The 25,082-nt window shown below is 34.3% G+C and overlaps 1 protein-coding gene, 1 long non-coding RNA gene and 1 other non-coding gene across 3 annotated transcripts; all 3 read left to right on the plus strand.

The window, feature by feature from the left end:
- The first annotated feature begins 591 nt into the window (after positions 1-591).
- Positions 592-13,311, plus strand: LOC125058470 (phosphate carrier protein, mitochondrial-like). The gene is made up of 9 exons (XM_047662560.1): positions 592-736; positions 1,765-1,861; positions 2,847-2,949; positions 6,509-6,678; positions 7,452-7,613; positions 9,190-9,369; positions 10,021-10,158; positions 11,063-11,194; positions 12,921-13,311. The coding sequence occupies exons 2-9, from the start codon at positions 1,769-1,771 to the stop codon at positions 13,011-13,013; spliced, it is 1,071 nt and encodes a 356-aa protein (XP_047518516.1). The 5' UTR covers positions 592-736; positions 1,765-1,768; the 3' UTR covers positions 13,014-13,311.
- A 1,736-nt stretch (positions 13,312-15,047) lies between these two features.
- LOC125058981 lies at positions 15,048-15,166 on the plus strand. The gene has a single exon (XR_007118588.1). It is a non-coding gene; the product is annotated as a 5S ribosomal RNA (ribosomal RNA).
- Positions 15,167-18,466: 3,300 nt separating this feature from the next.
- On the plus strand, positions 18,467-22,307 carry LOC125058493. Its single transcript, XR_007118422.1, has 4 exons — positions 18,467-18,537; positions 19,093-19,145; positions 20,719-20,806; positions 22,136-22,307. It is a non-coding gene; the product is annotated as an uncharacterized LOC125058493 (long non-coding RNA).
- The last annotated feature ends 2,775 nt before the right edge of the window (positions 22,308-25,082 follow it).

Below are 25,082 nucleotides of genomic sequence, written 5' to 3' on the forward strand. Positions count from 1 at the left end.
TAAGCATCTCGGTGAAGGTCGTTGTATAGCGGGATCTTAGACCATAAAGTAATTCACGGGGACCCACTGGGAACTGACCATATCATTTACATCATGTATGTAATATTATCAGTTTTTTAATTTTTTAAGGGGTTCAAAGCCATGCGCCTCCTTAATACTACTTGAGGTACAAGTCGAAAAGAACGATAGAAAAAAATTTGGAGCTGTTTTAAGATGGAGCCGTGTTTCGACAAATTTACCAAATTATCACTTAAATGTGCCATGATCATATGGTGAAACGATGTCGCATATTATTTTAAATAAACCCACTCTGTGGATATTTACTACTACTTCAATTTTCGCGGGTTTGTTGAGACCTAAGATTACTTTTTATTTTAAGCGCTAGTTTACATTTCTAATGTCGTTACATAATAAGTAAACCGACAGTAATAGTAAAATTTACAATACATACAACAATACTTCAAGGTAATTTATTATCTATAGAAATGCTTCAATTTAATTTTGTTTTACATAAATATTATTTCATACATTCTAATATATTTGTAATCTATACCTGTTCATAGTTGTTAATCTATGGAATGCGATGCCGCTTGGGAATTGCGGCTTGTCAAGAGTTTCCACGTGATTATGTAACTTCCGATGAGGCGCTGACATCGCCGATCCCGTTTCCTTTTGTCACTGTGCCACAAGCGCGGTGAGGTGTGTGTTAAAAAGTTTTACATCGGATTATAGACATGTAAGTTTATTTTATAATTTTTGAGACATTTATCCACTACATTAGATATAATAATTAAGCCTGTAATTTATACTACCTGCTTATTTCCATAGAATTGCCAAAATTTACCTTACGTAACACAATGGAATTATAACACGTGACCTTGTCCTAAGTCTAGATAATTATTACATTAATTTTAATATCTAAGTTATTATATAATATACGAAAATTAGAAATTGCTTAATAACTTGATTTGACGCATTGAAGTAGTGTACCACCCTGTTCCGTTCGGTATCGATCAGTTAAAGCCAGTTACATCTCACCGTATCCAACGCCTATTAGAAAGGTTATACCGGCATAAAATATGCTATATATTTAGGTTTTATAGTTACCTAATTTTTGCAAAGTATATTTCAATGCCACAGCCACGCACGTCATCTGTTTTTTCACTGTTCATGCTTGACAGAATGAAGTTTAGAAGTTAACTGTACTAGTAGAACATTAAAAAATTGCTGCCAAATACTTCAACAACTTAGATAATTATAACACCGAATGTACTTTATTAATATATTTTACTAGGTTAGCAGATATTTATCGATTTTGTCTATTATTGTAAAAACATATGATTTAATATTGTATGCTATCACTATACATATACATTTTGAATTATAACTGCCCAATGATGTGAAATAAAGCTGGAGGGTGTTATCAGCTGATGGTTGGTGGTATTTATCACCACTGCTGGAGACAGTAGCGTACCATTAGTTGGTGTGGTTGCCCAATGATCTATAGATTATGAGAGCTGAGGGCATTCAACCATTTATGTTATGCTATAGCTATATGTGTACACATATAAATATAGAAATAATTACACATAGCCTTTAGATATAATATTGAAGTCACCATTAATTCAAGTAAGTCTTGATAGATGAGGAATCAAATAGATAACTACATTTCTACAAAACTGTATATTGTCATACATTATTAGACAATTTGCAGCAATTCTGGCCGTTAAATTTAAATTGTGTAAAATATATTCTGGCTTTCAGTAAAATGTTCTCATCCCTATTGGAGACGGCGCGGAACTCGCCATTCCGTGGCCCACTGTCACAAGTCAGCTGCGAGCCAGCTATTGCTTCAGAACAGGTATGTATTTTCATAAGTTCTTAAGGGTTGGGTATGGCCATTACATTACCTTTTAATAATATAAACAATACTTGTTACATTGCCCGATGATGTGAAAAAAAGCTGGAGAGGGTTATCGGCTGATGGTTGGTAGCATTTAAGCCACCACTACTGGAAACGGTAGCGTACCATCAGCAGGTGTTGTTCCTCAATGATTAATAGATTATGAGAGCTGAGGGCAGATGTAATGTCTTAAATAATTTAGGTATAAAGTCACAATATGTATAAATTAGTTTCTGGTTTTACACCCGAACTGAGCTATAAAACTGTGCCATAGTTATGCCTACTGAATAATATTCTATTTATATTTGTTTCAATGTTCGACGGCTCATTGGTCTAGTGGTTAGTACCCCTGACTGCGAATCCATGGGTACCGGGTTCGATCCCCGGCTGAGACAAACATCGAGGTGATGAGCATTTGGTGTTGTGCTTAGGTCTTGGGTGTTTAAATATGTATTTATATGTCTATCTATCTATCTATCTATAATATGTATGTATATCCGTTGCCTAGTACCCATAACACAAGCTTCACCAGCTTAGCATGGGACAATAACACAAATTAAAGTAATGTAGATATGACTATTAAATTAGCTTGAGTCAAGATTTTTAAATATTATTTTATACCTAAGTAAAATCCAAGTGGGGTTTGGCTTTGCGTTGGGTAGGTAGAGACAACTACATAGTTATCTTGTAACACATAGAGTTCATTGACACCCCCCCCCATGTAACGTGCCGTAACGTTTTTCTGTACCAAGTATAGTAAAACGTTTCATGACCACCTAGTGACTCTTTATACCTAAAAGTTACAATTATGTGTTGTAAAGTACTGGAAAGTCGAAGTTAACAATAACGCGTAATTAAATTAAGTAAACCCCCCCCCCATTCGTTACGTAACGCCCCCTTAGTATTGAGATGAAATGAATTTATGTTTTGTAATGCTTCGAAGGGAGCAATGGCGGCTGCGACAGCTGTAGCCCAAGAGGACTCGTGCGAGTTTGGATCAACCAAATACTTCGCACTCTGCGGACTCGGCGGTATCCTATCTTGCGGTAAGTTTTGTTCATATTTAAAAGAAGAAAAGAAAGAAAAAGTACAGAAGTGAAACTTCTTTGTAAATTATTACTAAGGTAAAAGCCCCAATAGATGATCATGTACCAGTATATGATCACTGCATGTATTTGTATATCTATATTCACACTATACACACTGTATACGTGCTAATGATAATATAAATAAATAAAAAATCTGCGTTTACTGCACAAGACGTTATGCGACAGAATTGACATCTATAGTTCTAATAACTACTAAACATATTCATCAACCAATAGCGTGTATTTTTTCTCGATCTCCCTTACTCTCTCTCTCAATCTTTCTCACTATAGCTCTCTCCCATCTCTCCACAGCATAATGCTGAGCCATGACCAGTAACAACCACAACACACACACATTATTATTTTGTGTGTTTCATTAGTGATAAATGTTGTCTATGTCTAATATTCAATAGGGCTTCTAAATCTTTTTTATAGTTGAAGAGGTTTTATATCAATGAATAGGCACCACAAACACGTGTGGTCTAGGTTTTAATTTAACCAACCCTCGACAATCTTTGAAGTAGCTTCGTTCCAAACAACCTGAACAGGTCCTTATACATCCACAAGTACTATCTCGATCACGTTACATAAAAACATAATCAATCCTTTCGTAAACAAGGGAGCGTTCAAGTATTACGTAACGTATTTTGGGAGGGGGGGTCCTTTTGTAAAACGTTACAATGCGGGGCGGGGATTGAATTACACCACATAAAAGTAACTAAAGAGTCACTAGGTGGTCACGAAACGTTTTACTGTACTTGGGTACTGAATAACGTTACGGCGAGTTACATGGGGGGGGGGGGGGGTCAATAATCTCCAAAAATCGCGTTACGTAATACTTGAACGCTCCCCAAGCTACTACACCAGACCTTTAAAAACTGGCTACTTCGTACGGTCAACCGTGACACGTAAATCATGAAAAATTATATCTGTCGGTACGATATTACAGTGCTAATTAACTCGATTGATTTGTAAGCGTAATTATATTGTAGATGTTTTGTGTGTGAATTATATTATCGAGACCACACATTGATTATAATTTTTATAACATGTTTCTTTCCTTTTGTGTGGCCTTGTTGGCTATTAAAAAATTCTCAAGAATGGATTACTCTTTTATGTAAAAACTATTGCATGGATTTTAATGAAACTTGACAATGTAGCTCAGAATAAAGCATATATAATTTGTAAAGATATTGCGTGAATTGTTTAAAATATCAAGTAAGTAGAAAAAAATCTACCATCTTATTCTTCTGAGTAATTATCTTTTCAAAATCCAGAGATTTATATCGTCACAAAATTTATCATAAAATAATAGTCCGGTCAAATTAGGTCAAAAAACAAGAGCGAAGCTACCAGAATTACCATCAAGCTGAAACTGACTAAACTTGTTCTACTTTTTGAATCGTTTTATATATTATTTTTCCCCTAAAAGCTACCGCTTTTCGTAAAAATATATTGATACCTTTTTATAAATAATTTTATGATTTTTGCCTGATATAATTTTACGATAAAACTTTCCGTTTTGAAGAAAATCGCGAAAAACCCATTTTTCAGTTAATGGCCAATTTCGAAAAGTTGTTTTAATTGTGTTTTGAACAAGTTTACTCAGTTTCAGCTTGATGGTAATTCTGGTAGCTGGCAATGTATAGATTGACCGGACTATAAATACAGTCGTTAGATTATCTCCATTAATGAAACCTACCAGTAGCTATTTCTGTATGGCCGTGCATTACTTTTACATAATGATTGTGAAGGTTACATACAACTATGTTGAGGTGAAATGGCTTCGGGCCAAGACTTAGTAACAGAATGGTGACAAGGGAAGCCCGCGAATTAAGAATTGCCACAACAAACAACTCTGATATTATCTCTGTAAAGTTTTGGTTAATTTTTATACTATACTAGTAGACTCGGCCAAGCGTTGCAGTGGCTAAGGTTTTTCTAAGGTTAAGTAGTAAACTATTCAAGGGAAACGGTAGGAGAACACCAGTCATGGGGACTACCATGCTTTTTTGGTGGTTATGCCATTAAATTGTAGCTTATGTGAAACGTTGGTACTTTCAACACAGCGCCATCTGTTAGAATTGTGACTATCAAATAATAAACAAATATTTAGCAATAAAATAATATTGCGGGTATAACTTGAGATGAAAGCTATCTTATCTTTTAGGCTGGATCAAACTACACACGGTGTGCAAATTTGATTGATATCGGTTCGGTAGTTTAGGAGTCCATAGCGGACAAACAACGTGACACAATTTATATATATTAAGATATTATCATGTGTGACCCAGTGTTGGCCTAGTGGCTTAAGGGTGCTGGACTCCACCCTGAGGTCGTAGGTTCCATCCCCGACTGTGCCAATGGACTTTGTCTATCTGCGCATTTAACATTCGCTCGAATGGTGAAGGAAAATCGTGAGGAAATCGATTTACCAAAAAAAAGTCGAGTGTCAGGCACAGGAAGCTGATCACCTGCTTGGCTTTTAGAAATGATGATAGAAATATGTGGCCCAGACCTAACAAGGTTATTAATAATAATAATGATAGTGTGTTGTATAGTTGTTGTGTAGCACCACTGTTTTTTTTTAAATATATTATAAGAGAAGCAACCATACCTTACCAAGCTATTAAAACATACGTATCTTAGTAAAACAACACGACTAAAAATTTTGTTTTTTAAAAAGACATTTAAAAAAAAAAAGAATTTATTTAAAAAATGTTTCGAAAACAAAATTTTAAATTGTATTAGTGTTACGAAACGATAAGATATCTTTATCTGACCTTGTCCGTGATTGAAGATACAAAATTTGCTGCAATTTTGACGTAATCCATGTTGATTGATGTTTGGCTTATAATATAATTAACTATTATTTACGCTTGATAATATTGCAAGTAATTCGAATTTAAATTGTCTCGTGACTTGGTCTAATCCTTGCTACGATACCTCGTACCAAATCGATCCAGCGCCATGTACCACTGAGACTCTAGATGGCTGTGAAATACTCACAGGGAGCCTCCTCCCTCCTCCCTTATTTGGTGATTAGGGAGCGTTCAAGTATTGCGTTAGGAATTTGGGGGGGGGGGGGGTCCTATTGTGAACGTTACGATGCGGGGACTGAATTACGCGTTATTAATATTATTTTCGACTTTCCAGTACTTTACACCAGATAATGGTAACTTTAAGGTATAAAGAGCCAGTAGGTGTTCACGAAACGTGTTACTATACTTGGGTACAGAAAAACGTTACGGCGCGTTACATGGGGGGGGGGGTCCCAATAATCTCCAAAATTTGCGTGACTGAATGCTCCGTTACGTCGACAGGAATTATTTAGTTTTTTACACATATTACCCACCCCCACACATTTCTTGAAAACGTAAGGTAACGAATACCTTTATGTATTATTTTTGAGAGCTTTGCTTACTTTTGCTGACAAGAGGAACGGGGGAGGGGGATAAATGGCAGTAAATCTTCTTACGTAATACTTGTTCTGTAATTAATTTTATTTTACCATCAGGTATCACACACACGGCGGTGGTTCCACTCGACCTGGTCAAGTGTCGTTTACAAGTCGACCCAGAGAAATACAAGAATGTGGTCAATGGGTTCAAGGTGTCTGTGCGCGAGGAGGGCATGCGTGGTCTCGCCAAGGGATGGGCGCCCACGTTCATCGGATACTCTATGCAGGTAAGCAAGCACGGAGGAAAGTTTAGAAATCTTGAATTTTTGAAGTGAAACTTCTTTATCGGGGTTGAAAAAAAATTTAGTGTAACATTTTTGCGTTACGCGTCACATTTTTCCGTTACGCGTCACATTTTTCCGTTACGCGCCATCTTTTGAAGTGAAACTTCTTTATCGACGTATGGGAGAAATTTTGTAGCAGGTTACGCGCCATGTTGCTATTTGAAGTCAAACTTCTTTATCGGCGTTGGAAAAAAATTTACACACATTTGTCACATTTTTCGGTTACGCGCCATCTTTTTCTTGTCCCTACCACGGTTGATCCGAAGAGATTCGAAGCCATTAGTAACAAAAATATATATTAACGATAACAATGATAGTAATACTAATAATTCTATTACAATTAATGAAATTCTGTAATAATCTTAGTACTACATAGTAGTACAGTAATAAGTTAAAATGAAATAATTGTATTTGTATTCATGTCTATGATAATAAAAGCTTTTTGTTAAACTTTATCTAATTTAACTTTATTTAACCAATTTCTCTAGTTGCATATAGTAGATCATTTTTCGAAAAATAAGGTCATAAAGAAGTTTCACTTCTTACGTGTGTACACCTAGTACATGAACACATTTTTTATAGGGTATTCAATGATTATATCAAATATCCAATTGTTCCTACTGATCGCTTTGAGGACGACATTTGTATGAGAAAATATATTCTGTTATCACTACCGATGCCATTTTTATCCTTTACTCACACACATATTTTTTCAGGGTCTATGCAAGTTCGGTTTCTATGAAGTTTTCAAAGTATTATACTCTGGTATGTTGGATGAAGAAGCTGCGTACTCATACAGAACTGGAGTATATTTAGCAGCATCAGCATCTGCTGAGTTCATTGCTGATATTGCACTGTCACCATTGGAGGCTGCTAAGGTAGAGATTTCTACTTTTCTAATACAGTGTTAAACTCTTTATAACGATTTACAAGGGACGTGTTTTCGTTATAGGGAGGGGAGATACAAAAAATCAAATTTAACCAATTACATACAATAATTTCAAATTTTATTACTATGTATCAATATATAGGTCAATTATTCTAAACACATATAAAATATAATGCTTTTCTTTTACTGGCCATCTTGACATTTTCAAAGTTCATTTACGACTGATAATACACGATAGGTAAGGGCCGATTTACATTATCTTAGTGTTTAGGAGAGTGCTTTAGTACAACTTGAAAGGCAAGTTCTTTAGCGTAGCGTTTACTAAAGCAAGTAGCGTTTACATGTTTCAACTAAAGTACTATCCTACAGCACTCTCCTAAACACTAAGATAATGTAAATCGGCCTTTAGTGTTTAGGAGAGTGCTTTAGTACAACTTGAAAGGCAAGTTCTTTAGCGTAGCGTTTACTAAAGCAAGTACATGTTTCAACTAAAATACTATGCTAAAGCACTCTCCTAAACACTAAGATAATGTAAATCGGCCTTTAGTGTTTAGGAGAGTGCTTTAGTACAACTTGAAAGGCAAGTTCTTTAGCGTAGCGTTTACTAAAGCAAGTACATGTTTCAACTAAAATACTATGCTAAAGCACTCTCCTAAACACTAAGATAATGTAAATCGGCCTTTAGTGTTTAGGAGAGTGCTTTAGTACAACTTGAAAGGCAAGTTCTTTAGCGTAGCGTTTACTAAAGCAAGTACATGTTTCAACTAAAATACTATGCTAAAGCACTCTCCTAAACACTAAGATAATGTAAATCTTAAAGGTGGTGCGTTTAGTAACTGACACCAAAATTTCCTACTTGCAATGTAATCTAAGAATAATGGCACACATGTTAATGCAATTAACAATAACAAAGGTGTCTTAGAAATTTCGGCACCTCAAAAGTTTAGTTTTGTAAGCTGATTAAAAAAACAATTACACTTAAGTATGTTATTGATGTCTAAATATGATTATTTTTCCGACCCAAATATCGGCCAATAGAATTGCACCATTCGACGTCACGTGGTACAACCTACATGGTATTATACTGATAATTTTTTGTGAAAATTTTCTCTGGTCGTTGCTTCAAGAAAAGTATTAAGTAGTTGTTTTATTCATTATGAAATTCTTTTTTGTTAACTGTACATTTCGTCTCATGGTGCAATTCTATTGGCCGACATTTGGGTCGGAAAAATAATCCCCCGAATACCACACGAGCTTCATAATTATCGGGCATTTCCCTCAAGGTTCCCTGCAAACAATATGCGACTATATTAATTGTTTGCAACGAACCTATCGGGAAATACCCGATAATTTTTAAGCTCTTGTGGTATTATAAGTGAAAATATTTCTTATAGAGAATGGCTGTTGTGTTATAAAGAGTGATGTGAAAAGTGTATGGGTTTTGTGTTAAATCAAACAAATGTTACAAATTTTTACGTTATATAGATTTTACACTGTATTGTGAATACATAACTTTTTTAGCAAAACATATATTTTGATAGATGAATTTTTAATTTGTATTCCAGGTCAGAATCCAAACTATGCCTGGATTTGCCTCGACCCTGCGTGAAGCATGGCCCAAGATGGTCCAAAATGAGGGTTACGGTACCTTCTACAAGGGATTGGTCCCACTCTGGGGCAGACAGATTCCTTACACCATGATGAAGTTTGCTTGCTTTGAGAAGACCTTGGAACTGTTGTACAAGGTATGTTGATTGAAATACCTGTATATGTATGTGTAAATAAAAAAAAAAAAACTAGTGATATTTTTAAATGCAATTTACCTAAGATTTCAACAGTCGAATTATAAGATTTTTTATACTTTTTGACTATTAAAAAAACCACACTGAAGGCATATTAAATAATAATTTATTGCATTTTAGTATTTAAGCTGGTACTGTATTATTAAGCTATTGCATAGCTTTGAGTGCGGCGACCGAATCAAGAAATTCCGTAACGAATAAAACTTATCACGATGACGTAATATAGGTGCGGTCAATACGCGTTAGAGCGGGACAGAACGCATAGTGCGTCTCACATCGGTTTAGCATGATCGGATAGGCGTGTTAGTCTGAGTCTGGCAGAGTGGTAGATTGAATTAATATCAAAGAAAAAAATACTGCAAAAAATAAATAAATAATTATATTGCATAAGTTGAAATTTTATTTTTAAAAAGGCCGGCAACGTACCTTCTAGAAATGGGTGTCTATGGGCTGCGAAGACTGCCCTTTTTGGTCGTCCCGCAAGCTCGTTTGCCCCCCTATTATATATATTAAAAAAAAAGTGCCACACGTTTTTACATTGTGTCATAATATTATACTATCAACCTATAAACATGTTTATTCCCTTTTTTCCAGTATGTAGTGCCCAAACCCCGTGATCAATGCTCCAAGGGCGAGCAGTTGGTGGTCACCTTTGCTGCTGGTTACATTGCTGGTGTCTTCTGTGCTATTGTTTCCCACCCTGCTGATACCGTTGTATCCAAGCTGAACCAGGTAATGGCCGCTAGAATTAAGAATAGTAAAAAGCATAAATTCCAAAGGCATATGTAATAGTTTGCTGATAGGGGCTGTTCAAGTCTGTCAGCAAAAGTAAGCAAAGCTCTCATAAATAATAATATATGAACATATTAATTTTTTGTATGAATCCTTGAAAAGATGTATTTAGTTTTCAAACATAGACAATGTGTGGGTAATATGTGTAATAACTAAATAATTACTGTGTACCAAATAAGGGAGCGTTCAAGTATTACGTCGCGTAGTTTTTGGAGATTATTGACACACACATACACAAACACACACACTCTCTCTCACGCACACACTCACGCACACACTCACGCACACACACACTCACACACATACTCACACACACACACTCACACACATACTCACACACACACTCACACACACTCACACACACTCACACATACATACTCACTCACATTCACACATACTCTCACACACCCACTCTCTCTCACACACACACTCTCTCTCTCTCACACACACAACCCCTCCCCCAGCCCCCAATGTAACGCGCCGTAACGTTTTTCTGTACCAAAGTATAGTAAAACGTTTCGTGACCACCTAGTGACTCTTTATACCTAAAAATTAAAATAATATTAACAATAAAGCGTATTTCAAATTTCCCCGCCCCGCAACGTAACGTTTTACAAAAAGACCCTAAAATTCGTTACGTAATACTTGAACGCTCCTTAAGAAAATACTTACAAATCACACTGACTTTTTTTATTTACTTGACTAAAGGACATGTGCAGTGTATATTTTCTGTCCCTACATAATTAATATACTGGAAATCGAACCAGGACTCTAGATTTACAGTTACTGGTATAACGGCTGTTCTTTTTAAGTTCAGTGGTAATTTTGATGTTTATCCTTTCAGGACAAGACAGCCACAGCTGGTTCTATCATTAGCAAACTCGGCTGGGCCGGAGTATGGAAGGGTCTTGGACCTAGGATTGTCATGATTGGTACCCTCACTGCCCTGCAATGGTTCATCTATGATGCTGTTAAGGTAATTCTGATTCTAACTATAGTCAATTGTCTTATAACAGTATATTGTCTGAAGGTACGGTAAATAAATAAAGCCATATTTTTGAAGTTATACTTCTTTAGGCGCGTTATGAAAAATTGATGAGAGTGAAATTTTACGATGCGCGCGCACCGTGACACAAAATTAACAGAATGAAGTTGCCCACTAATTTGAAGTTATACAGTAGAACCTCGATAAGATAAAGTCCAAGGGAAACACAAAATATTTTATGTTATAGAGGTTTTAAGTTATTAAGGTTCTATGTTAGGTAAAGGTTAATATAGAGGTATGTACATGTTTCTATGTACCCTTGCTCCCATTTTTACTTGAATGCATCAGAAGGATGGAAAATTAAATATGTAATCATATTTATTCACATTACTTACATTACATAAAAATAAAACAACAACTAAAGGTTTAGTCTACTTAAAAAAATCTGTGATTTTCGTTTGTTTTAAAAAATTCACTGTTTCTAAATCGATTTGATTTTCAATGACAAATAGAGAGGAGAATACATTAACACATTAACTTATGATGCAAGTAAGTCGTTGTCACAAAGCTAACCGCCGCAAAGCTTTGAAGAATTTAGATAAAGCAAACAATAGGTAATGTATTGTTTACGTTAACAATACATTAGTAAACACGTGCAAGCAATAAATACCGAAACCATTTGTTTTGACACTCTTTCAAAATGACTCATTCACAAACAATTTTATGTTATAGAGGTTGTGGAAACATTTCTTTTAGTTACTGAGGGCCTATACAGAGATTATTTATTTAAGTTATAGAGGTTGCGTATTTTAAGTTATAGAGGTTTTGGGCTCTGATGGGAAGGGAACATAGTATTTTTTGAAGTAACAGAGGTTTTTATGTTACCGAGGTTTACGTTATCGAGGTTCTACTGTACTTCTTTAGGCGCGATATGAAAAATTGATGAAAGTGAAATTTTACGATGCGCGCGCACCGTGACACAAAATTAACAGAATGAAGTTGCCCACTAATTTGAAGTTATACTTCTTTAGGCGCGATATGAAAAATTGATGAAAGTGAAATTTTACGATGCGCGCGCGCCGTGACACAAAATTAACAGAATGAAGTTGCCCACGGAAGATGCTACGGCATTGGACATAATTTAAAAACAACATTCGAATAATAATAGAATTTATGTTACACTTAATGTAAGAGAATAATAATAAATATTTATTTAATTTTTCAAATGTAAACTGAACTTTATTGACTATAATGACTCCTTTTGCAGTCTTTGATTATTTAATTGTTATTTATTTGCATTCAATCAAAAACTATTTTTAATAATGCCAAAGAAGTATAACTTACGCGCGTACATACGTACACGCACCCTTTTTTTTCTAATATAGCAAATTTCTATCACCTGTATTTATTATTATAAAAAATATAAATCACTAGCAAGAAATTACTCAATAATTGTTTAGGAGACGTTTGGGAAATGTTTGTTGTGTGTGTATGAATGTTTCATTTATATTTTTATAGGTGATAGACCTGTGCTTAGCAAGTAGAAATATTGTTTTGGGAATCAAACTCTGGACTTGGTGCGGTATCAACCAAGGCGACTGACACTATATTGGTCACTAGAACCAATTTAAACTGTTTTTCTGACTATGCAGCATTATAATGTAACTTATAATTATATATTTTTTAATAGTTTGTATTAAATATATTTATTTTGTAGGTTTGGCTGAGAATGCCCCGACCACCACCAGCTGAGATGCCAGAATCTATGCGCAAAAGGCTCGAAGCCGAAGAAGCCGCGAAATCAAAGTAAATAGGCGTCAATTGTCATATTCGTTTGGTTCTATAGTCTGTGGCGGACTGTCAAACGTCACAGGCATGTAGTCTGAATACGCCACAGATTAATCAAACTTGTAGTAAGGTTAGAAAAATTCACGCCTTTTGGCATAAAATTGTTCCATGTTCCGCCATTTATTGTATTATTGTGATCCATAAGTATAAATCGTGTTAATTTATTTTTCAGTTAATAAATATTATTTTTATTTATTTTCTTTCATTTTTTTGATTGTTTACCGTGTAACCAAAGTTGACATAATAAATTATAGAATTTATTGATGTGTTTTATTCTAAAGTAGACCTGGGTAGAAGTCTTTTAAAATAATAAAAAGTGAATAAAAATTAAAGTAGGAGGAATATTATAAAATTAAAGGAAAAATAATTTACGGGCGAACTAAGGGAAGGGTACGAGGGGGAGTTTTTAAGGATAAAGAACAGTTTATCTCGATTTCCGGCAAAACTAAAAGTCCTATGAAGTTAAATGGCTAAGTTGTAGATAATAAAAAGATCTAAAACTTTTGTATTTACACGTTTTACACATAACCTCAAAATTTATGTGAAAATTCAAAAAAACAAATTCTTTGTTTTTTATTTTTATCTTTAAAAAAAAATTTGCACGAAATTTGGTGAAATCTTATTTTTTCAGGTCCTGAATAATGTAATTTATTTGGTTTGAAATATTTATTTTTTTACCTCATTTTGAATTAATATCGAAAAAGCACCCTAATTTTCAATCGAAAATTCACTTTCATTCATGTTCTGAGATTAACTATAGTAATATATTTTGTTTTTTACCATCGGAAAGTAGAGATTTCAAAGAATAGAAAGCACACCAACTTTTTGAAAAAAGCTGATATTTTCACGGAAAAACTACTAAACTTATTTTTAATAATGGACTTAAAGCAATTAAGGAAAATAAACCAAATCGGTTAATAAAACTTGTGTATATCTAAGTTTTGTTGTTGATATAGTTGATACCTGGTTTAAATCTAATGGATCACCTCGATACGTTGTTTCCGAACTTTGTGAAATATACCTAATATATTGGGGACAAGTGCTTGAAAGACACAAAGTATCAAATTACCTCCTTTTTTATCGAAATACTTTGGTAAAAACGGTGCAATGTTATAATTTATTTTGTAATAAACCCCCGTGAACTTGTGTTGTTGTGTAGGTGTTAACGTGTGTTCGTTCCTATAGCTATATGTATGAGTAGATAATTATAAAAATATATGTACAATATATAGTTATATAACTTAATTAATAAAATTAAAGAATAACTTAATAAAGTTGGTTTAATAGAATTATGTTATGCCAATAAATTGTAGCTTATGTGAAACGGTACTTTCAACACAGCGCCATCTGTTAGCTGTGACTATTAAATAATAAACAAATATTTTGAAATAAAATAATATTGCGGGTATAAATTGAGATGATCCAAGAAATCCTATCTTTTAAGTTAGATCAAACTACACACGGTGTGCAAATTTGATTGATATCGGTTCGGTAGTTTAGGAGTCCATAGCGGACAAACAACACACACAATTTATATGTATTAAGATAGAATTTCTGTTGAGGTAGACCTATTTGTTTGTACACTGGCCGAGTTCACAAGAGTTGCTTCCTACATATATTATTGGAACGAAGTTCCTTATCGCGCGTTGTGAAAGGGGGCAAGACGGAAAAAATTCTTACGAAAAGTTGTCACGACACTTTTTTGCTATTTGCTATTGTAATACACCGGTTCTCGTCCGATCACCGAAGTTAAGCAACGTCGGGCGAGGTCAGTACTTGGATGGGTGAGACCGCCTGAGAACACCTCGTGATGTTGGCTTTTTTTTGTAGGGATAAGAAATGAAAATTATTTTTGGAATCACTTAACTAAATTAGTCTTGTTGGAACGAAGTTATCGAGCGTTGCGAAAGGGGGCTAGACGGAATAAATTAAGACCAAAAGTTGTACCGACACTTTTTGCTATAGTTGCTATATTTTACATTTTCGATTTAGCATTGCCAACGTCCATACCACGTTGAATACACCGGTTCTCGTCCGATCACCGAAATTAAGCAACGTCGGGCGAGGTCAGTACTTGGATGGGTGACCGCCTGGGAACACCTTGTGATGTTGTCTTTTTTTTTTCGTCGTAAGATTGGTGTCGAGGAAATCTATCATACTGTTATGATACCAATTAACATATAAATTAATCGAAAGGAATTTCGTTCCATCCGGGTGTCCCTTGGGCCTTGACACCTCTAAAGTTTTTTTTTATTTATAAGATTTAGGTGTTTAAATATATTTTTTTAATGTTTCTTTATGTAGGTTTATCGGAGTGGGTTAAATGTAAAGATAGAATAATGATGTGGAAATAAATAAATAAGCATAATACATTATATTTACTCATTACACTAAAGGATGATTCACGGTACACCGTGTCGCGACCGGGCCGGGCCTCGGCCGGGACACGGCCACCGTGCGCCGTCCTGGACATTGATTCATGTTACACCGGGCTGTTTGGGTGTACGCACGTACGTGCTTGCACCACTATATCTGTTTTTGTCAGCTAGTGATTTCATCTGTCGATAGAGTTGACGCTTAAGTAATTATGCAATTTTCACAATTTGAATTGGCAGCTATTGCAATTGCCATCAATGACGAAGTATTAGAAAAACGAAGCGAAAATACTAAAAGAAGATGGGGTGTGGAGAAAGCGAGAAGCAGAAGGGGAATTTTCTTTACTTTACAAAGTATTAATATACGACGAGAGCAAGTTTTATGGTTATTTTAGAATATCTAAAGAATGCTTTACTCATTTACTTGAAAAATTAAAACCAGATCTAACCAAAAAAATTACAAGATTTCAAAAGCCATATTTATCGTACATAGAAAAAATTCAACCTCACTAAGATTTGACGTTGGGTGCCCGGGCGCCTACGTTCATGTTACGACGTGCCGGGGCCGGACCGTGCCGGAGCCGGGAAACAATACCCACCGACATTACAACGCCGTGCCCCGGCCGTGCTCCAGCCGAGCCACGGTCAGGCATGAATTACTTCATACAAAAGTATATCATTAATGTTAGACCGTGCCCCGGCCGTGTCACGGCCCGGTCGAGACACGGTGTAGCGTGAATCAGCCTTAATACGAAGAAAGTAATTGATATGTATTCGCATTTATGATTTTGTAAATTAAACTAACTATGAATGAAAATATAGATTTTATCTAAATAAAATAATAATACATTCCGTATTACAATATATAATAACCTAATAAAGTAAAATATAATAACATGCTCGTTAAAATATTTCAATGGTACGCAAAAACCATAGATAAAAGATATGATTGATTTTATATCGGATTTCCATTATGCATGAAAACTTAAATGTTATCAATCTGACGACGCGTGTTGTTTAAATTAATTCCACTATTTACTGTTAGTTAAGTTTTGTCATTGATGACAGCTGAATCTTTTGACATGAGTATACACCGTACTTAGAGTCGTTATTTAAGGACTAACGGTTACTTAGGCCAACTATTAAATCAAAATGGTCCACCATAGATATTGTTGTAAGCTGTTCTATGCATTCTGGTTCTGCGCCTCTATGTACTTACGTGTTAATTGAAATAATCTTCAGGCAGCAATGGTTTTACAATATTTTAGTTGAAAGTTTGCCATTAATAAGCTAAAATAATGAATGAATTTATTTGTAAATAAATAAATCTTATAAAATAGATAAACATTCAAATAATAGACAATTATAGACGACAGTAGTAGACACAGATAATTTTTGTTTACTGAAGGAAAGATATGCTTTTATTTTTTTAGTTATTGAAGTGAAACTTCTTTATCAACGTATGGGAGAAATTTTGTAGGAAATCGTCACGTTTTTCGGTAACGCGCCATATTGCTTTTTGAAGTCAAACTTCTTTATCGGCGTTGGAAAAAAATTACCGTCAGATTTTTCGGTTACGCGCCATCTTTTTCTTGTCCCTACCATGGTTGATCCGAAGAGATTCGAAGCCATTAGTAACAAAAATATATTATAACGATAACAATGATAGTAATACTAATAATTCTGTTACAATTAATGAAATTCTGTAATAATCTTAGTAGTAATAAGGTAAAATGAAATAATTGTATTTGTATTCATGTCTATGATACAAATACAATTATTTAATAATAATTATTTTATAAATATGAACTTTATTTAACCAATTTCTGTAAAGTTGCATATAGTAGATCATTTTTCGAAAAATAAGGTCATAAAGAAGTTTCATTTCTTCTTCGCACACATTTTTTGTAGTTATAGTCTCTATAACGCTGAAATTCATTCCACGATAGAAGGTCGGTGACATGTTCCTACATAACTTCTATTGTCCTATTACGACCCAACCTCTCGCAAAGATAGCCAATGGCAAAATAACTTTATTATCCCGATTTCCGACATAAAGGGAGGATCATCGGACAGTTTACCACTAACAGGCCCGAAGTCGTTCGTACTTGAGCGTTTGTGGGAATAGCAACAACGACATCACAACACAAAACAAAATCTGGCCAACAGGCTTTACAGTAAACTTCTTACAAACAAAAATAATAAAATTGTAAAATATGTTTATGTAAGATACCGGGTCACTTATTCCACATCATAAATTTGTATCGGTAGACATCCCGACTCATCGGCAAACTAGACAGAGGGTGTAGGCCGAGAGAAAAATCCGGCGTAAAAAACTCTTTTAAATTTCAAATCATCGAAGCCAGAAGGAGGAAGACCTGTTCACAGGTATGACGTGTGAACCAGCTATCGTTTTACTCAACCATATTTGAGGGAATTAAACGACCCGTCTCACAACGCCCCAATCACTTTTGAGTAAGCACGACTTCCCCGGCTTTCCAATTAATAGAACCAAACTAGTGCGCACCCTATTACTAACAGAATTCTTACAAACTATATGAGCCATAGAGGAATGGAAAGAAGTATGGTGGGCGTAACCCCGAGACATCGAAAAAGAGCAGCAGAGATAAGATCAACGACCAAAGTAGAGGGAATTATAAAGAAAATAAGGCAATTGAAATGGCGCTAGACCGGGCACATGACGAGAGATAGCAGGTTGAAATGGACAAATATAATTACAGAATGTCAACCACGCGGATAAAGGAAAAGTGGAAGACAGATCAAGAGATGGGCAGATGATATAAAGATAATAGGAGGCACGATTTGAACAAGAAGAGCTAACATCAGAAAAGAATGGAAGCAGCTGGAAGAGGCCTATGTGTCACAGGACACGCTGATTACCAAAAACGGGTCATATGATGTATTAGATTAAGTTTTATTATGTAACTTAAATAAGTGTTAATATATAATACTGGGTGTCAGCAATAAAGACTTAATAATAAATATGTGATCTTAAAAGCGAGAGATTTAAATGGTAACTCGGTATATATGAAATAGTTTGCGTTTGTATCTTGATTGAAGTGGACCTGCGCGTGATTTAATTAAAATGAAGTGAGTGTTTTTTTTGTTTTAACAGTAGATTATCAGTTTTAGTCTTTACTAAAGTGATTTGGGAATCGAATCCCTGTGATTGTCTATGTTCTCGTAATGTGAAGGAAATCGTCGCGAGAAAACGTGTATTGGGTGAAATTTTTCACTTTACAAAATGGTGAAATATATACATATGATACTCAAGAAATTTATTTATGTTTTTACACGCTTTATATTAGCTTCACCTGTATGTATGTATGTATGTAACCGACTCCTTCGGACTCGATTTTGACGCACTTTAAACGGACAGATTTTATTCGCGCACCTGTCAAAGATCGATGACAATGCAATAATCCGAAAAAAAAAAAATTAACTAAAAAATAAAAAAAAGTTTAAAAAAATGTCTGTGCCATATTTTTCGTCTATAGAGCGCCCCACGCTTTTTCACAATAAAACCAGTATTTTTTGTTCATTACCATTTTCAGCCTAAATTAGGAATTATTTTTCACTTTTTAGTTTGATGTGCTTTAAAAGCGTGTTTTTGAGTTTTTTTAAACTATTATTTATTCGTTTCAGAGTACATCTGATACTGGCTCTTCTGATTGGGGCCTGTTACGCTCACAATGGCGGTAATCATTTTTTTAACTAGACATCTCAAAACCCATTTCACTTTATATATTTGCAAACATCATCCGGGCAGAATTATTTTTTAGGACTTATATATGGTATATGTATTTATAGAATATATTTTAGAATGAATCACAGTTGTTCTGCTGGACTTGTAGTATATATATAAGTAGTATTTATAAGTTGTGTAGGGGAGCGTTCAAGTATTACGTAACGCAATTTTTGGAGATTATTGACCCCCCCCCCCATGTAACTCGCCGTAACGTATTTCAGTACCCAAGTACAGTACTGTACCCAAGTATAGTAAAATGTTTCGTGACCACCTAGTGACTCTTTAGTTACTATTATGTAGTGTAAGTCGAGTGGTGTATTAACAATAACGCGTAATTTAATCCCCGCCCCGCATCGTAACGTTTTATAAACCCCCCCCCTACCAAAATACGTTACGTAATACTTGAACGCTCCCTAGTGGATATTAATTTAATAGAAAACAAACTAAAAATTAGTTGACAATACAAAACGAGTACCGAAATATATCTTTCAACCAACCAAGAGATACCCCACCCCTTAAGCGGGCCATAGACGGACCGCATGTTGCAGTCAAGACCGACTGCAACATGGGGTCCGCTTTACATATAACACACATTGATCTCAGCTAGCATGTATGTCGCAGCTAACTAGCTTAATTAGCCGTTCAATCAACAGCCTGGCCTCTTAACCAAACAGCGCTGTTTAACTAGCGGCCTGAATTATATTCAGCTAGTTGATCAAACAGCTAGGCAAATTACTTGGATCGATGACGTTTCATTACTTGCTTAGCCTGTTGACTGTTAATTTAAATTTAGTTCCACTTTCTGCCACTCTCAAACTCGAAACGAAATTGTTGAAACTGTCGATATGGTGTCGGCAAACCACATCTTTGATGGTGTTTTCCATACCATAAAAACAACAATTACAATATAAAAAAGTAAAGTAAAAAAAATCATTTAATCATGTAGGTAACATACTGTAGACTTATGACTTGTCAGTAAAGAAATACATATTAATGCTTCTAATTTTATATTTACTGCCAGTTCTCAAATCAAGGGCGTAGAACGGAAGAGAACAACTGGCAATAAACTCTTCGCCACTCTTTTTAATCGCCATTTTTTTTACACAACGTTTGTAAGGAGCTGCAACCATTACACCATGTTTCACTTGACATATCAAGTAATTAATAATAATATCATAAATTTAAAAAATGGAAGAGTGTAGTGACAATAATAATGTGAATTTAGCTGTGAGTGACTCAGCAATTTAATTTTTAAAGAAATATTTTTTTATGTCTGATGTTTCATATCTTTTATTTCTGTCTCTCTCGTACGATTTGCCTAAGCATTAGCCAGTCAATTTATTAAATGCTGTAACAAACGTTACGGCTTTGTAACTGAACATCTTTCAGGCCGCTAGTTAAACGGCGCTGTTTTGTTAAAAGGCTAGGCTGTTAATTAAACAGTTTATTTAGCTAGTTGGCTGCGACATGTATGATAGCAAAAATCTATGAATATAAATATCTTTAGATTACTTTTTTTCCAGTGTGCAACATGTCAAACGGTTCAATAGGTAAATGTGTAAAACCAGGACAATGTAAGGTACCGGATCTTGGTAACTTGAATGTTTACAGGTACGTATATTTAATTTATAATAATAATAAAAGCCCTTTATTCGCTGAGCTTTTTAACTTACATGCTATTCTTATAAAACAATAACATTCTTAAATCTAATTTAATAATAAATAATATTTTAAATCACGTTAAATTAAACTTATTGTAAAAAATACACAGCTGATCATAAACCGCCATCTTGTCTGTGAATACGCTACGTCTGATGACACAAGATGGCTGTCAGTATTTGTAATGAGTAATGACGTTTTATATGAAACCAATAGTGAACACTATAATTGTCAAAATACAATATTAACTTTATTAATGGTTATAATTCCTCTCAACGCTTTATTTGAGTTTTGGTTAAAAACAATATTTGTTTATCGTAAATGATTTTTGTAAATTGTCAACAACATGTTAAAGCGCACTTTAACATGTTATCATTGGAGAATCGCAGAAAATCAATTAATATATCGTTTGCAGTTAAGATATTCAATAATCTGATTGATTGCCCGAACCTCCTATCTAAATTTAAGTTCCGTGTACCCTCTCGATACCCCAGGCATTCCATTATTCCATTTGTTCCTCCTTTCCGTAGAACGCGTTTTGGTCAAAGCTCACGGATGTCCAGATTAAGCATTCTTATAAACGAGCTATAGTCTTATTTTTAATTAGACGAAGCCAACTGACAGTAGCTAAAGTCACTGTGTAAAATAATGTTGCCACATTTAAAGTAATAGTGATGCGTTCAGTTCTTGTTCAATCAGATGAATGAACAATGAGTGTGAATAGTCAATCATTTCAAACAATAAAAGAATATTATTTCTATTTCAAAATTGTATAAAAGTGCTCTGATATAAGTTAGGTACTAGTACTATGTGACTACAATCAGTTTTTTGACGTCTTATTGCAAAGCGCGGCGCGGCGACTAGTGCCATCACCGATCATTAATTCAGGGGTTTTTACTTTGTCACAACACTATTTTTATTTCCTTAAAAACTGACAACACCGTAAACGTCAGTTGACTTCGTCTAATTAAAAATACGACTATAGGTCTGGATATACATAATTGCTCCCCTCACGCTATAAAATGGATTTTTGTTTAGTTGAATTTTTTCTTTGATTAGTAATTGTTTTTTTTGTAATGTTTGTGTTGTAATAAGTTATAATCTATATATATAGTATGTCATGTTTGCCTTTAAGTGCTTGTCACACTAAAAATTGTATTTTGTGTTTGTTTTTACCAATGTGCCAGTGTGCCGAGCGTTGGCAAGCAATAAAAAAAAAATTATCAGTATCTTATAATGACGCGTAATAATCTGTTTTTAACGTTTCATTTTGACTTTCAGGACAATACAAATGGAGTGCCCAACGGGAGAAGAATGCTGTGATTTTAAAGATGTAATCCAATCTGATTCACCCATTACCTTTAATAATAATATAATAACATCAAATACTAATATAAATATAAATGATAATCATTTCATTTATAAAAACAATTTTCAACAATATTATGGACTAGGGGGCCCGAAAGACGTCCTGTCTTAACTATGAATATTGATTTCGAATTGGTATAATTAACTAAAAAATATTTCTGAAACAAAGTTAAACATAATAAAATTAAAGTATAACTTAATAAAGTTGGTTTAGTAGAATTATAATAACTATACGAACCTAAAAAGACGAAATGAAAATATAAAAAAAAAACAATTAATCACATAGGTAACATAATGTACACTTATGACTTGTCAGTAAAGAAACACATAATAATGCTTCTAATTTTACATTTACTGCCAGTTCTCAAATCAAGGGCGTAGAACGGAAGAGAAGAACTGGCAATAAACTCTCCGCCACTCTTTTTAATCGCCATTTTTTTGTTTTACAAAATGTTTGTAAGGAGCTGCAACCATTACACCATGTCTCATGTGACATTTTTTTTTTAAGACAATTCACACCAATTGACCGATTCCCATGCTAAGCTGGTGAAGCTTGTGTTATGGGTACTAGGCAACGGATATACATACATATTACAGATAGATAGACATATAAATACATATTTAAACACCCAAGACCTAAGCACAACACCAAATGCTCACCACATCGATGTTCGTCTCAGCAGGGGATCGAACCCGGGACCCATGGATTCGCAGTCAGGGGTACTAACCACTAGACCAATGAGTCGTTATAAGTAAGTAATAAGTAATTTTAAGTTTTTTTTTTTTTTTTTTTTAAAGACAATTCACACCAATTGACCTAGTCCCATGCTAAGCTGGTGAAGCTTGTGTTATGGATACTAGGCAACGGATATACATACATATTACAGATAGATAGACATATAAATACATATTTAAACACCCAAGACCTAAGCACAACACCAAATGCTCATCACATCGATGTTCGTCTCAGCCGGGGATCGAACCCGGGACCCATGGATTCGCAGTCAGGTGTACTAACCACTAGACCAATGAGTCGTCATAAGTAAGTAATAAGTAATAAGTCATTTTAAGTTTAATTACTTATTAATAATAACATAAATTAAAAACAAAGATTTGTCCTCTATATACCTAATATAATAATAATAAGCATGATACATTATATTTAAGGGGGAGGAACTGTTTTATAGACGAAAAAATCATTAAAATTATGATGTAATTAATATCGTAAGTTTTTATTAAATACTACAGGTAACACTTAGAACTTACAAAGAAAGTAATTGATATGTATTCGCATTTATGATATTGTACATTAAAATAACTATGAATGTAAATGTGGATTTTATCTAAATAAAATAATGGGAATTTATTACTATATTTAATAAGGTAATAAAGTATAATAAAATGCTCGTTAAAATATTTCAATGGTACGCAAAAACCATAGATAAAAGATATGATTGATTTTATATCGGATTTCCATTATGCATGAAAAATTAAATGTTATCAATCTGACGACGCGTGTTTTGTTTAAATTAATTCCACTATTAACTGTTAGTTAAGTTTTGTCATTGATGACAGCTGAATCTTTTGACATGAGTATACACCGAACTTAGAGTCATTATTTAAAAACTAACGGTTACGTAAGCCATCTATTAAATAAAAATCGTCTTCCATAGATATTATTGTGTTATTATATGTTCTATGCATTCTACATGTTAACGTAAAATTGTAAACACCGTTAGATTGTAATCTATCTCGCGAGATTATAAACTGTCGAAAGATTGTGAACCTCAGCTTACTGCTTACAATTTAACGTATTATTATTCGGTGCTAAAATGAATGCATAATAATTAGTACTTATTACATACCTTAGTACCTATACGGTATACCATATACATCATAATTTAAAAGTAGTTTATGCAAACCTGTAGAGAAGCTTTCATCTTTACAATCGGATTCAATAAAATGTTCCGCTTCCGAACATAGCCTCAGAGCTTATTCCCAGAGTCATCTTATGCGTAAATACATAGATAAACTGTGATTGCCATTATTATTACAGCTGATTGCTGCGCAGCGAGGTATTTTTGGAGAATTATTTTTTTTGTCTTGTCTATACTAATATTATAAAGAGGAAAGGTTTGATTTTTTGTTTGTTTGAAATGAATAGGCTCCGAAACTACTGGACCGATTTCAAAAATTCTTTCACCGTTGGCAAGCTACACTATTCCCGAGTGACATAGGCTATGTTTTATTTTCAAAAAAATAACGGATGCTAACTTAAACTTGAATAATCTAACCCAAGGTGTAAAAAAATAAACAAAAAACTTCCTTCACTTGCGTGCGCTGCGAAAACTGTTAATGATAGAACAAAATGATGTATTAAAATTTTTCAGGACACATCACTATCTATAAAAAATATCCAGACAGCATGTCTCTATCTTTTATAGTTACATCACAATAAGCGTCCTTTTATTAACTTTTTTTTTATTAAAATACCAACGTTTCACATAAGCTACAATTTAATGGCATAACAACCAAAAAAGCATGGTGGATTGGTGTTCTCCTGCCGTTTCTCTTGAATAGTTTACTACGATGTAATATATAACAAAAATCTTAGCCACAGCAACGCCTGGCCGAGTCTACTAGTGTTATAATAATAAAGTAGGGGATTTGACGTTTGTTTGCATTTGTTATGGGTCAAGCGATACCAGCGCTACTAGTGGCAAAGTTTGGCAGTTTCCACCTCCATTGACATCCATTGCGGGATTTGAATGACGAGATAATTGAGTCACTAAACTTTCTGACAAGCTTCGTTCTGCGTTGTACGCTATTAGAAAAATTAGGCAACTCACAGACGAGGAAA

This window comes from Pieris napi, chromosome 18 (assembly GCF_905475465.1).
Source record: "Pieris napi chromosome 18, ilPieNapi1.2, whole genome shotgun sequence".
NCBI classification, from domain to species: Eukaryota; Metazoa; Arthropoda; class Insecta; order Lepidoptera; family Pieridae; genus Pieris; species Pieris napi.